The sequence below is a fragment of the Lithobates pipiens genome, unplaced genomic scaffold (assembly GCF_037356315.1).
Source record: "Lithobates pipiens isolate NorthernLeopardFrog02 unplaced genomic scaffold, aLitPip1_a1.2 Scaffold_19, whole genome shotgun sequence".
Classification (NCBI taxonomy): Eukaryota; Metazoa; Chordata; class Amphibia; order Anura; family Ranidae; genus Lithobates; species Lithobates pipiens.
In genome coordinates, this window is record NW_027507764.1 from 143,419,155 (window position 1) to 143,432,490 (window position 13,336).

At 37.6% G+C, this 13,336-nt stretch overlaps 1 protein-coding gene across 3 annotated transcripts in view; it reads left to right on the forward strand.

Annotated features, from left to right (window-relative positions):
* CREB5 (cAMP responsive element binding protein 5) overlaps positions 1-13,336 on the forward strand; it is a 612,896-nt gene that overhangs the window by 588,775 nt on the left and 10,785 nt on the right. For all 3 annotated transcript variants that reach the window (XM_077491353.1, XM_077491354.1, XM_077491355.1), the window contains 2 exons: positions 2,366-2,593; positions 11,033-11,141. In XM_077491353.1, the coding sequence (XP_077347479.1) occupies positions 2,366-2,593; positions 11,033-11,141 (337 nt within the window). The remainder of the gene's footprint in view (positions 1-2,365; positions 2,594-11,032; positions 11,142-13,336) is intronic.

The window sequence follows — 13,336 nt, forward strand, 5'->3', positions numbered from 1 at the left end:
GTGCTATCAGATATGCATTGTGAACATGCTTACCCAAGAGAATGGCACAGGAGATAAACTAATCCACAAGCTAGTCCACTCTGATTGTCAAAAAGGTTTTTTTTTTTTTGTTGTGCTGACTATTGTCATTGGGACAGAAAGTGAAAGAATATCCAAAATGTAGAATTGTTACCAGGCCAGTAAAAGAGTATTCCGCATTTTCATTTAAAAGGGATATCAGATTTTTTACCATTTATATATATTATAAAATATATATAATATATAATATTACAACAGGTAAAGCTATTGGTGGAAAAGTGTGCACTTTGCTTTGGAGAAAAAAAATGCTTAAGGTAAGCATATAAAAGTAAATTGGCAATTACATAGTAAATTCATTTCTGCATATTTACTCAGTAAGACATTTTTATTCTAGAGTATCACTATTTATGGCACAAGGTTAAATTGGATTAACAACAGAGATATGTTAAAACACACCTAAAATTTACTAAGATAAAGAGCTTGTTATGCCTCTAAGCTCTTTGTATGTTGCCACGACAGGGTAAGAAGCTGAGGTTGTGGTGGGTATAAGTGTGTGAGACTCATCAGTGTAAAGTTGACCATATACAAAATATTCTGATTGAATACTCTCCTTTAGATCTACCAACAACTTTGTAGAACAGCTGTGGTCAGCTTATGAGGTATATGGGGGCCTCAGCTGTGGCCTCTGACATAACCAAGTGACCAAATATAATATTTAGTATATATGTCACAGAAGACTGTAAGATACTATGAACATCTTTTGAAAAATAGTCAAGTTGTGAGGTTGATTTACTAAAACTGAAGAGTGCAAAGTCTGGTGCAGCTGTGCATGGTAGCCAATCAGCTTCTAACTTCATCTTGTTCAAAAAAGCTTTGACAAAAAAAAACAACAACTGTAAGCTGATGGGATCAATGCAGAGCTGCCCCAGATTTTGCACTCTCCAGTTTTAGTAAATCAACCCCACTGGGTATGTGCTACAGGAGCAGTTGTAGCCTACAGACATGTTGCCGGACAGTCTGAGACTGGGAATGTTATTTGAGGTTGCTTGAGCTTATTGCCATTACTGCCCCTTTATGAACCAGTGATCCTACTCCCACTAACTACTGTCGAGGTTTGAGGGCTACATATCAAATACTATAGGACCACATGTGACCCATGGGCCACAGATTAGGTACCCGGAATATAGAGTGAGGGCATTCGTAACCAGATTCAGTTTGAATACATTGATTAGGTTGGCCTTCATATTACATAGTTTAGGTAAACTTAAAGGAGATTGCACAGAGATTTTACAATCAGATTATAATGTGTATGACCAATTCAAGTTGCACCAAACTCCTCCGCATCATTAGTTTCCTTACCACTACCATGGTAACAACAGAAGTAGGCCTTCATTATATGAGGGGGGGGGGGGGTTTGACAATATTCAAGGCAGGGATTGCTCATCAGTTTTCAAAAAATATACAAAAATCAACATGATAGGACAGAAACAACAAGGAAGTATCTATCTCCCCTACCCTATTAACCACTTGACCACTGGGCACTTAAACCCCTTTCCTAACCAGATAAATTTTCAGCTTTCGGTGCTCTCACACTTTGAATGGCAATTACTCAGTCGTGCAACACTGTACCCATATGAAATGTTTGTCCCTTTTTTCACACAAATAGATCTTTATTTTGGTGGTATTTAATCACTGTTGGGTTTTTTATTTTTTGCGCTATAAATAAAAAAAAATGAAATTCCGGTAAAAAAATGTATTTATTAATTTATTATTTAGTATTGGCGAATATTGGCGAGTAATGCAGAGTATTGCAGAGTATTAGCAGAGTATTGCAGAGTATTGGCAGAGTACTGCAGAGTATGGGCACTGAGCAGCGCTCATTTGACGGATCGAACACTACCGGTGGCCATTTACCGTGATGAACCTGGCGGTCACAGATTTTTCCGGGAGCGCACCCCAGGGGGCGTGCGGGAGCAAGATTCTGAGAGGATGTCCATGGACGTCCTCCCAGAATAAGCCGTCTGCGCTGTAGCCGTCTTTCGGTGATGGCCCAGTCGGCAAGTGGTTAAATACTAGCATAACTAGCAAAAATGACAGGTACACTTTCAAAGAGTATGAACACACTTATTACCACAGTCCCTTCTGCTTTTATATAAAAAAAGAAAAAACGCTGTATATATTTATTTTTCAGACAGATATCTTTCTTTCAGTGTGAATGCTTAAGAAATGCAGAGTGGTTATTTAAATGAAATTTGAGTTTTTCTTTTGGCTGACATTGCCACCACCACATTTAACATGTGTGCTTTTAGTGGTCTAGAGAGTCAATTAGCTTTTCTTCTTGGTCCAGCTCTCACCAGCAGCACAGCAAATGCAGCCCTCTCAGACAATACAGTCCCCTCAGCCCACGGGAGGCCGACGCAGGCGGGTGGTGGACGAGGATCCAGACGAGAGGCGGCGAAAGTTTCTGGAAAGGAACCGAGCAGCTGCCACGCGGTGCAGACAGAAAAGGAAGGTCTGGGTGATGTCACTGGAAAAGAAAGCAGAGGAACTAACCCAGACAAACATGCAGCTTCAGGTGTGTACTGTACAGCTTCACAAAGCCACTGTTTATAGCTGAGCATTTTCTCTACACGTCCATCATACACAAGCAAGACACATTACATTAATAATGAAAACACTTTGTGTCAAAGGATGCCAAAGGACTTTGCACTTGCCTCAAAGAAACCTTTACAGAGCAAGCAGCTCAATCTTGTTTAAAATATAGCCCTGATTTTGTTTTCAGTATTTAGCAAAGAAAACAGTGATTGGACATCCAGCAGATCACTCACTATCACCCTATTTCCACCAATTCTTTCGATGTCTGGAATAATGGTACACTATTACTAAAAATCCCAGCAGGCCACGGCCATGTTTATGTATTATCAGCAGTGTCTAGTCTGAGGTCTGACTCTAAATAACTTCTATGCAAATCTCTATAAAGGTGTTTGAGATTTAAATTAACCCCCCTGACGGTATTCCCGAGTCTGGCTCGGGGTGGAATTTTCATACCAAAAGCGGTATCCCCGAGCCAGACTCAGGACTGCATCGCTGGATCCAGGAGGACGTTTACTCACCTTCTCCCTCGGATCCAGCGGTGTCCCCGCGCTGTACGAGCGAGCCGTGTCTCGCTCGATGCATCACATCGCCGATCTCCGTGCCCTGCGAGCGTTGCGACGCACGGGGACGGAGATCGGCGCCAAATTTAAAAAGTGAAACAGACAGTATACATACAGTATAATGTAATCTTACAGATTACATTGCTGTATGTAAATATTTCACATCCCCGTTGTCCCTAGTGGTCTGCCCAGTGCCCTGCATGCAGTTTTATGTAATAAAAACTGTTCTTTATGCCTGGAAACTGGAGATTGTCCATAGCAACCAAAACTGTCCTTTTACATCAAAAATGGTTTTAGACCAGCTAGAAAACAGCGATAATAAATTAAAATCACTCGCAGAATTGAGCGATAGCGATTTGTGGGGAGATCCGTCCTCAAATACTGAAAAGTAATGACAGTGACAATTCTGCAACTGAGCAAATTTCAGTGTTTTTGATTTGATTACATTATTGAATAATTTTTATTATTGTTATATTATTATTTGGTACAATTATTTATAATTATTTATTATATTATAATTTATGATTTCATTTTTCAAACTTTATTATACCCGGGATGTCTGCTAGACTCTGGTTTGGACAAATTTAAGTGAGTTATTCCTAAGAATTGCAGGATTACAATATAAAACGCCAAATTTTCATGCAAAATAATGGTACCGCTTTTAGCACCTAAAATCCGAAATAATCATACCGCCAGGGAGGTTAAAGCAACATTTCTAATATTTAAATTTCAAGATCAAATAAAAAAAAAAAAAAAACAAATGTAAATTTGCATTATCTTAGTCCACTCTACAACACTGAAAGGTGCAGTTTCAAATTTATAAAATATGTTTAATGTTGGTGTGTTGTCATAAATGTTTATTCATACATCAAGTATACTTAAAGTATTTATACATCAAGTATACTTAAAGTATAACTAAAGGAAATTGTTGTTTTAGTTTTGGCTAGAGTGGAGAGGGGTTTAAACACCTGTTAGGTTGGTATTGCTGTTTGCGCCCCCATTAGGGAGCTTCACCCGCTCTCTGTCCTGTTTACCATTATGGCTTAAAGTGCAAGTGAAAGAAATTTCCAAATTTTTCACTAGAACAGGAATAGAGGGGAAATATTCCAAAGGAGACACTAGTTCTGGTAACCCTGGTGACCAGAAAGGATTCCTTCACTTTGGAGGGATTTTCTCTCACTTCCTGTTTCAACAGGAAGTGGAGGAAAATCTTCCTAATGGACAAAAAAAACAGACAGTGGTTATAATCCTCCCTAGCTCTACCACGCATTACTGTTTACTTTAATACAAGTTAAAATACATAATAACTCCAAGAACAAAAGTTATATATATTATATATACTGTATTTCAGCTTACCAGCCCTGTGTGCTGGTGTCATCAAGAGCTCATCAATGTAATGGCTGCATTATTTTACTTTTTAGGATAAGTACATTTTCTGCAGGTTCTGCCACTGATCTTGTGATGTCCTGTGCACTGAACTGAAATTTCAAACAATGTTATCAGCTTTCCCAGCTATCTTTTATGAACTACAAAACATCTTCCTCAATGTAATATAGATGAGGGGTAGGTGTTTTTAATCCTAACCAGGAGACACATTTAGGGTGACAACAATGCTTCTTAATAGATACAGTGCAGGGAGTGTTACCCTAGGACTGAAAGTTTATTACTGGCAGGATCACTACGTAAAAATAATGCAAAAAGAAACAATAATGCAGCCACCACCTCCAATGACTGGAAAGCTGCATATAACATTTTTATTTTGAGGTTTTGGTAAACTATAAATTATTGTGGCTAGACAATGTATTTGTTATTTGCTAAAAGATGAAACATAATAATTTCATATATATATGACAAATAATATAGTGATAATAATTAAATGTATGTTAACATTTTTGCTTTTTGATAGTTTATATATAATAATTGTTTTGCTTTTTGTTTTGATATAATGACCACCAAACAGGCTATGAATAAAGTTTAATGGAAAATACACACAAAGAGCAGCTCCCTCTTCTAGGGAGCTGCTCTTTGTGTATATTTTCCATTTGTTTTTGTTCCCATGGCGCGGAATTTGTGCAGTTGAATTGCAAATGCCTTGTTCACTTTATGAATAAAGTTTGCTTAAACATAATTTACAGGCTGCCGGGGGGACACTATGAGCCTTTTGTACAGTATGCAAAGTATGGTCAAAGTAATATTTCTTGCTGCCCATTGCAACTTCTTTGATTTGTTTTAAAGGTCATACTGTGAACATTACAGTAAAGTCAGAACTGATTGGTTGCTACAGGCAACAATGAATGTTAGCTTTGCCAGGCTTTTTTTTACATTGTGCATTGGTTCTTTAAAGAGACCCTGTCAGCAATTCAAATAAATTCCTGGTAAAAGTACAGAAAATATCAAAAATGCTTTAAGCATTTTTATTCGGCTTGCGATGTGCCTGTGAAGTTGCTAGAAAATTTGACTACTGCTCCAGGAGAGTCAATTCCTATCACGCTCCCTTCCTTCTTGCAAATTGAAGCCCTCTTCTCTTCTGGAATGGTTTCATTGCAATCTATGCTGGCCCAGCATCTGCACCCATCCCCTACCCTCCCTACATAACCTTTTATGTAGCTGCCAGGGGAAGAGCAAAGGGGAACACTATAAAGTGTCACTTGAGTGACAGCTTGGAGTTTGCTGGGGCTGATGACATCACAGTTAAGATGGTGGCACCCAGCAGTAGTCTCAGCACTTTTGGATGTCTACACAATGGAGGCTTTTACAGGTAAATAATTAAATACATATAATACATGCACATATCATTTTATGGAAGATTGTTGATAAAATTAATGATCCGGTGACAGGGTCTCTTTAAGGCAGTGTTCATTTTGTCGACTAAAACGACTAAAACATTTTAGTTGACTAAATTAATATTATTTTAGTAGACTAAAATACGACTAAAACGAAAACAACTGAGATGACTCAAATACGACTAAAACCAAAATGGCATTTTAGTCAAAAGACTAAAATGGGACTAAAACTGAAATGGCATTTTAGTCAAAAGCCTAAGACTAAAACTAAATAGAAATTTGACTTCAAAATTAACATCGGCCTGTAGAGCATGTTCAAACCTCAATGCCATAATTAAAGTGGTTGTAAACCCTTACAACACACTTTGACCTACAGGTAACCCTAGATTAAGGCTTACCTGTAGGTCCAAGAAATATCTCCTAAACCTACACTGTTTAGGAGATATTTGCCGAAAGACAGGCACCGCTGTCTACGGCGCATGCGCCGTAGACAGTGGCGTGCAGGCGCACTGAGCACGGCACCGTCAAGGGTGAATATGCCGCACATGCGCATGCGCGGGAGTGACATCATCGCGGCTTCGCCGAATGACAGATGCAGAGCGGCGAGACCCACCAAAAGATAAATGCACCGGACTACAGGGGACAGCGGTGACATTGCTGGCTCCTGTGTCAGGTAAGTGACACATTGGACTACTATGCGATGCTTTACCTTTGCAGGGAATGAAAGAGGAAGTAAACCCATCAGGGTTTACTTCCTCTTTAATAATATATTCAATTTTTCACTCCAGCAGTATATAATGAGTTTGGAAATTGTAGAGAAATGTTAACTAATGCATTACAATTTAATTAGACCTATTAGATTTTAGACGATTAAAATGAGTTTTAGTTGTCTAAAATGTACTGGAGATTTAGTTGACTAAATACGACTAAAACTAAAACAATTGCAGAAGACTAAAATGGGACTAAAACTAAAATGCCATTGAGTCCTAAAACTAAGACTAAAACTAAATCGAAATTTGCTGTCAAAATTAACGCTGCTTTAAGGCAAGACAAAGTGAGTAAGACAGTATGATTTGCTTTTGTGCTGTGTATCAGTGACAGTGTATATATAAAGTATATTAGAAGCATATACGTACATATGAGTAACCACATGTAAGGATAGATAGATAGATAGATAGATAGATAGATAGATAGATAGATAGATAGATAGATAGATAGATAGATAGATAGATAGATATTGATTTAATAAAAGCAAAAAGTTTGTTTACTTTGAAAAGCAAGTTGCACTTTGCAGGTAATTTGCCCCGGAGCTTAGTGAATGAGGTGAAGCTCTGCTGACTTACATAACCCAATCATGTGCAAACAAAATTCATTTTTTTTGTTCCTTGCATGTGATTGGGTATTCTTTGCAAAGTGATACTTTATCACATTCACTAAGCTCTGGGGCAAATTCCCTTGCAAAATGCTACTTCCATAGCAATTTCCAAGTGAACAGTGTGTTTGCCTCTAGTAAATCAACCCCATAGTAAGTTCAAAATCAGCATAATTTCCAGAAAAACACTGCCCCATTTAATAGGGTCAGACTGCTAGGTTTCTGAACATAAGATCCACTTTAATCTCCCCTGTCAGGTAGAGGTGTATGGTACACATTCAAAAATCTTACACAGCACTGGAAAATGATATGGTCCTGAGATTATATATCTATACACACATGTGCATCCTATTACAGGACACTTGGTTTCAATTCACACATGGGCAAGTTTAGAGATGCTTAGCTTTATTTAAAAGGTTATAATGTCACAGTTTATGTGGAGGTTAAAAATACATGCCATTGAAGGATATATATCAGCACTGTGCCCCAAGGTAAGATAGTATCTCCCACTCTTTTATATTTAAGTGCTAAAGTAGAAAGGTTAAGAACATTAACAATTGCCATATGCACCTGCAAGATGTCAAGCCACATGAAACTGATGGGCAAAAAGGATGCACATTCACTCAAGTGAAGCAGCATGAAAAAGAAAATGACATCCTACTTAGAACATAGTTTTCTTTTTAATGTTGTTTGGAGTCTATATTATTTAAAATGGTTGTGTATTTTTTATATTATTTTGTATTGAAGCATATATTTATTAAACCATTATGATAGCAATACACATATATGCAGTGGCATGGTATGTGAATTTTAATGTCCACCTGCTGCATACTGTATACAGGGGTTGGACAGAATTATGGAAACAAGTATAGTAAAAGAACAAAATCATTACCTAATATGGTGTTGGACCACCTTTGGCATCCAAGACGGCCTGAAGCTCTGGCATGACTTCATGTTACTAGCCACGCATGATGAAAGTGAGGCTTCCTACCTGTTAGCTAGGCGTCTCATCACACAGTGGAAGCAAAAGAATGTTACATTATTTCCACTTTTAACGTGAAACAAGTCACCAAGTAATTCCATTTTTTTGTCCAGCCTCTGCATGTTTCACTGATTTTTCTGAGCTCCATCAGCACTCTTAGAACAGTTGGTAGGATGAACTCCCAATGACATCAACACTGTCCAGCCAATTACAGTGTTGCATGGTGAGATGCCCTCATACCAGTTTCAGACATTGTGGCCCTTTTAATGCTTTGGCTCCCACCGGCATAAAAGGGGTAAAGCTGAAGTATGTGGGAACTTTTTTATTTGCCATTGGAGTTGTGATTCTCTGCATTAAAGTGTTACTAAACTCACAACTGTAAAATAAGTCGGTATATGCAGTAAAGCATGCTTGTTATACTCACTGTGGAACCTAAGGGGTAATCCTCTGCATTGTATAAAAAGGCTATTTGATCCTGTCTCTTCTGATCCTCCCCTTCTTCCAGAGTCCTCAAACCATGCTAGGGGACATGCTGAACATGCTCAGTTTGGTGTGTATTGCCAAATAGTTTTTTCTTGGGAGAGTGAATGTGATCAGCACATGGCCAATCAGCACTGTCCAAAAAGAGGGTCAGGGGGAACTGCATCCTCATAGGACAATCATGGGAGAATTAATAAAATAATTCCCATTGTGCCTCTCCAAACCGTTTGTGATTACAAATATTTACCCTAATATAATAACATTTACAATCCTCATTATTCATATAAAGTGCAAATTGCAAAACCACTATAAAGTGTATAACATGTTCAAATCATACTAAGAAATAAATATATAGAAATCCTACATAAATGCAATTCATATGTATAAACATGTCTCTCCACTGTGCATTAAAGTATTTTCTAAAGTAAGGTCAAAATAAAAGTATTTTGAAAAAACAGCTATCTTTACATCCAGTGATCACATATTTTTTCCAATGCAATTTAAAGGAATGACATTGTGATTCCCATCACGGTTTTGCCTATGCTCCCACCTCAAAGGATGTACCCACTGTAAGCCAGGTCTAATATCACCTTCCCCTTAGGCAGGGGCTGCCTTAAATCTTGATCTGTTTAGGTGCTATCTTGTGAATCTGGCTATGCTAGACAGCATAACCAAATCTGTAACCATTGCTGCAGTAGTATAGTAAAAACAAAACAAAAAAAAAAAACAACTTGCTGATTGGATAATGCTAAAAAAGCAGCACAGTGAGCATGTTATCATGTTATATGTACATTGCCTTACTGTACCAGCAGGATCAAATGTAGAAACCAAGTGGTGTCTACAAATAACCATAGTTATCTTGTAGAGCAGCCATTCTCAACCATGGCTCCTCCAGAGGTTGCTACAGGTTCCTTGAGATGTGATTAACTGCCCTTCCATTTGATGGTGTTGTATAGTTCCAGGGCCAGAGGCACATCAATGTAATGGACACTTTGCCCAATGGACACCAACGTTTGGTAAGGGTTTTAGCAGGGGTTCCACAAGACCTAGAAAGTATTTCAAGGGTTCTTCTGGGGTAAAAAAAAGGTTGAGAAAGACTATTCTCAAGAAATACTGTTCAAAGAATCTCAAACTATTGACTTTAGATTACAAGGTGGTATGTTTCAGCATTTTGATAAAAGGTCTCACTGACCAACAGTGATAAACAGGTTGAAGGAAGCAGCAAGTCAGAGCTTTGATGTTCAAGCTAAAGTGCGCCCAGGGCAAATGAATAAAGGTATATACAAGCAGCACTGGTAAAGACCTGCTCTAAAGGCTCTGCTTATAGACACTGAAGAAAAGTATTTCTGAAACTAGAGTTTTTCTTTAAATCATGACTAGAATATGAAATGAACCTTCTATATTGTACTTTTAAACCTGGTTAGAAGAAATCTGTCAAAGTTTAAAAGAAAAGTAATGTTACACAAGGTTTTGAGCCTGTCTCTGACAATGTCCTGGTTCTGTGTACCATAGACACCGGCTCATTTTTAGTGTCAATGACAAGAACAACTCTATATAGTATCTATAAACTTGAGCTTACCAGAGTAGGGTGCTGGTCTAAACAATCAGGGGCAAGCCTACAGCACATTAGCAGCAGAAAGCATTCTCTAACTAGCATATGGTGTATTTTTTATTACTGGAGCCACTTCCAAGGACAAGGTTGAAAAAAGCAGTTTTAATATATGCTTTGTTACCTTCAAAACCTGATATTATCTCACAATCTGGCAAATTACATGTGTTCCATTTAGCAAGTTATGAAAACAATAATTATCTAGACTCCTGTTGAATATAAATTTGTAAGTAATTCTATTGTTTAACTGTCTTGGGATATAATTGAAGACATAGTCTGTATTGGCTTAATTAGCATGTTGTAGCATGTAAAACTGTGGTTAATTTTAACTGAGTATTTGGAATCAGTCTTGAAATATTTAATACTGGTCAAAAACAGATTGATTTTGTAGGTCAACATGGAGAAGATAGAAGTGTTTCTGGAGATAATCTTCATATGCATTGGCAAGGTATTTCAGGGTATTGTCTATAAACAAGGTTAAAAAGTTAAATTATTGGAAATCTGTCCTGTAAAAATTGGTACCTGTGCATATAAATGGTTGTCACTTGAGTCTCTAAAGCTTTTGTTTCACTGCACAGGTGTCTGAAAGTATTCTGAAGTTGAATGTGGTTTCCATTTTTTTTTTTTTTTCAGAACGAGGTCTCCATGTTGAAAAATGAGGTAGCACAACTAAAACAACTTTTGCTTACACATAAAGATTGTCCAATAACTACCATGCAGAAGGAGTCACAAGGATATTTAAGTAAGTACTTGATTTTACTGTAAAATGTATCATTTAGATGTTTTCTCTAAATAGCTATTTAATATTGTTATTCAGGATTACTTTTACAGCTCTTTTGCTGGAGAAACAAATAGAACAGTGTCCTTGATTGCATTTCACCAAAACATTATTCTAAATTTCCTGTCATTAGTAGGAAAAATGGGGTGGAATTACTAAAGGCAAATATGCTGTTTACTTTGCAAGGGAAGTTGCTCTTTGCAAGATAATTTTTCCCAGCTTAGTGATTGTGGTGAAGTTTAACTTGTGCAAGGAAAATGTAAAAAAAAAAAAAGCAGAACTTTTGCTTGTATGTGATTGGATGATGGAAGTCAGCAGAGCTTCACCTTATTCTCTATGTAAGCTATGGGAAAAAACACTTACAAAGTGGAATCAGTCGTAGCTATGCTGCTCCAAACTTGCTTCTTTCCCTGTACCTCCAGCTTTCATGAGCTGCGTGCCCAAGAGTGTATCCCCGCTCAACTGTGCTGCTTGTCAAGTAGAAATGAGCGGGCCGCACATTGATGCCATCAGCTTTAATACAATAAATAGAAGATTCACAACATATAGTCTTGCCTGTCCACCACCCACTCAGATGTATTTCACCCCACAAAGGGCTTAAAGCAGCATTAAACCCAAAAGCAAATATTTATTATATTGCTTATCAATTCTTAAATAAGATGGCTGGATTTGTTTTCTTTTCCGGCCTTTCTTATATTTTCATGCGAGAACCAAAAGAACTAACTCTCTAGCAGGAGTATCAGTTACAGGGATGAGACAAACCATTTACCACTGGCAGAGGTGCTCACAATGATCAGTTTTATTTATTTAAGTAATATCTTTAGCCCAAAAGGAAACAAAACGATATGTTGTAACAGCTTAAAAAAGTGTTAATTGGAGTTTGGCTTCAATATACCCTCCCCCCAGACTGACAATGCTGCTGTCCAAATGTGCCCCCTCATTCATCCAGACTGGGGGGCACTCTAATAAAGGAGGTCTGTTACTGGCAAGATCACCAAGTGAAACCAGAAGGGGAAAAAAAAAAAAAAACGAATGCAGCCATCACATCTATTGGTAATCTGCAATGTATTACATTTATGGTTTAGGGTTTACTATCACTTTAATCATGGAGACCTTGCAAAGTGAACAGACTCTTTTCCTTTAGTAAATCAACCCCAGTGTTCTAGGACCAAGCAGTGTTGACTTTAACAGACAGACATTGATGCATTTAGCAACCTGTCACAAGTATACTTTCACTTTGGAGCCTGCTGTAAAACATGACTAGAATCTGATTGACTATCCGAGGGAATAACTATGTTTTTATACAATATTGTAAGCAACCAGTTAGATATCATTTTACTGGAATTAGGTCAGTGAAAATGATTCCACACTGATAAGTTAGGATAAGTTAGTGCATTTTGTATGTTGGTTTATTAAATAAACTCAAATTTGTTTTGGGATAGATATTCCACTAGGAAAAAGACATTCATTGAAATTTAGTGTATTTTGTCTATATGATGTAACCAGGATCCACATTTAAACAGAAGTAGTGAAGACGTAAAACATGCATTTTACTATTAATACAAGAGACCATTTATTTGTGTAGGGATAGCTAGAATTTTGGTCAGACATTTTACAAAACACACCTACTGGTTAATATATTTTAAACTGAAAAAGAACTGGAAGCCTTACTAACCATACTAACCACATGGTAATTAATTTGATAGCGTTCACTCTAACCTTTTTACATATACCTAAAATGAATCCATAGCCTAAAACTACATGTACTGAATGTGTTAACCCTAGACCTAACATACGCTGTAGCCAACCAATCACAGCTAACTATAATATATTTCAAGTTGCCTACAGTACCTCAGTTGTTAAGAATGCCCACCAGTGCCACCTATCAGTGCCCATCAGTGCTGCCAATCAGTGCCCATCACTGACTCATCATCAGTGCCACCTATCAGGGCCCTTCAGTGCTGTCTATCCGTGCCCATCAGTGCCACCTATCAGTGCCACTTATCAGTTCCTATCAGTGCCGCGTTGTCAGTCTCTATCAGTGAACATCAGTGCAACCTCATTAGTGCACATCAATGAAGGAGAAAAATTACCTGTTTGCAAAATTTTATAACAAACTATGAAAACTGTTTTGTTTTTTGTTTTGTTTAGCAAAAAAT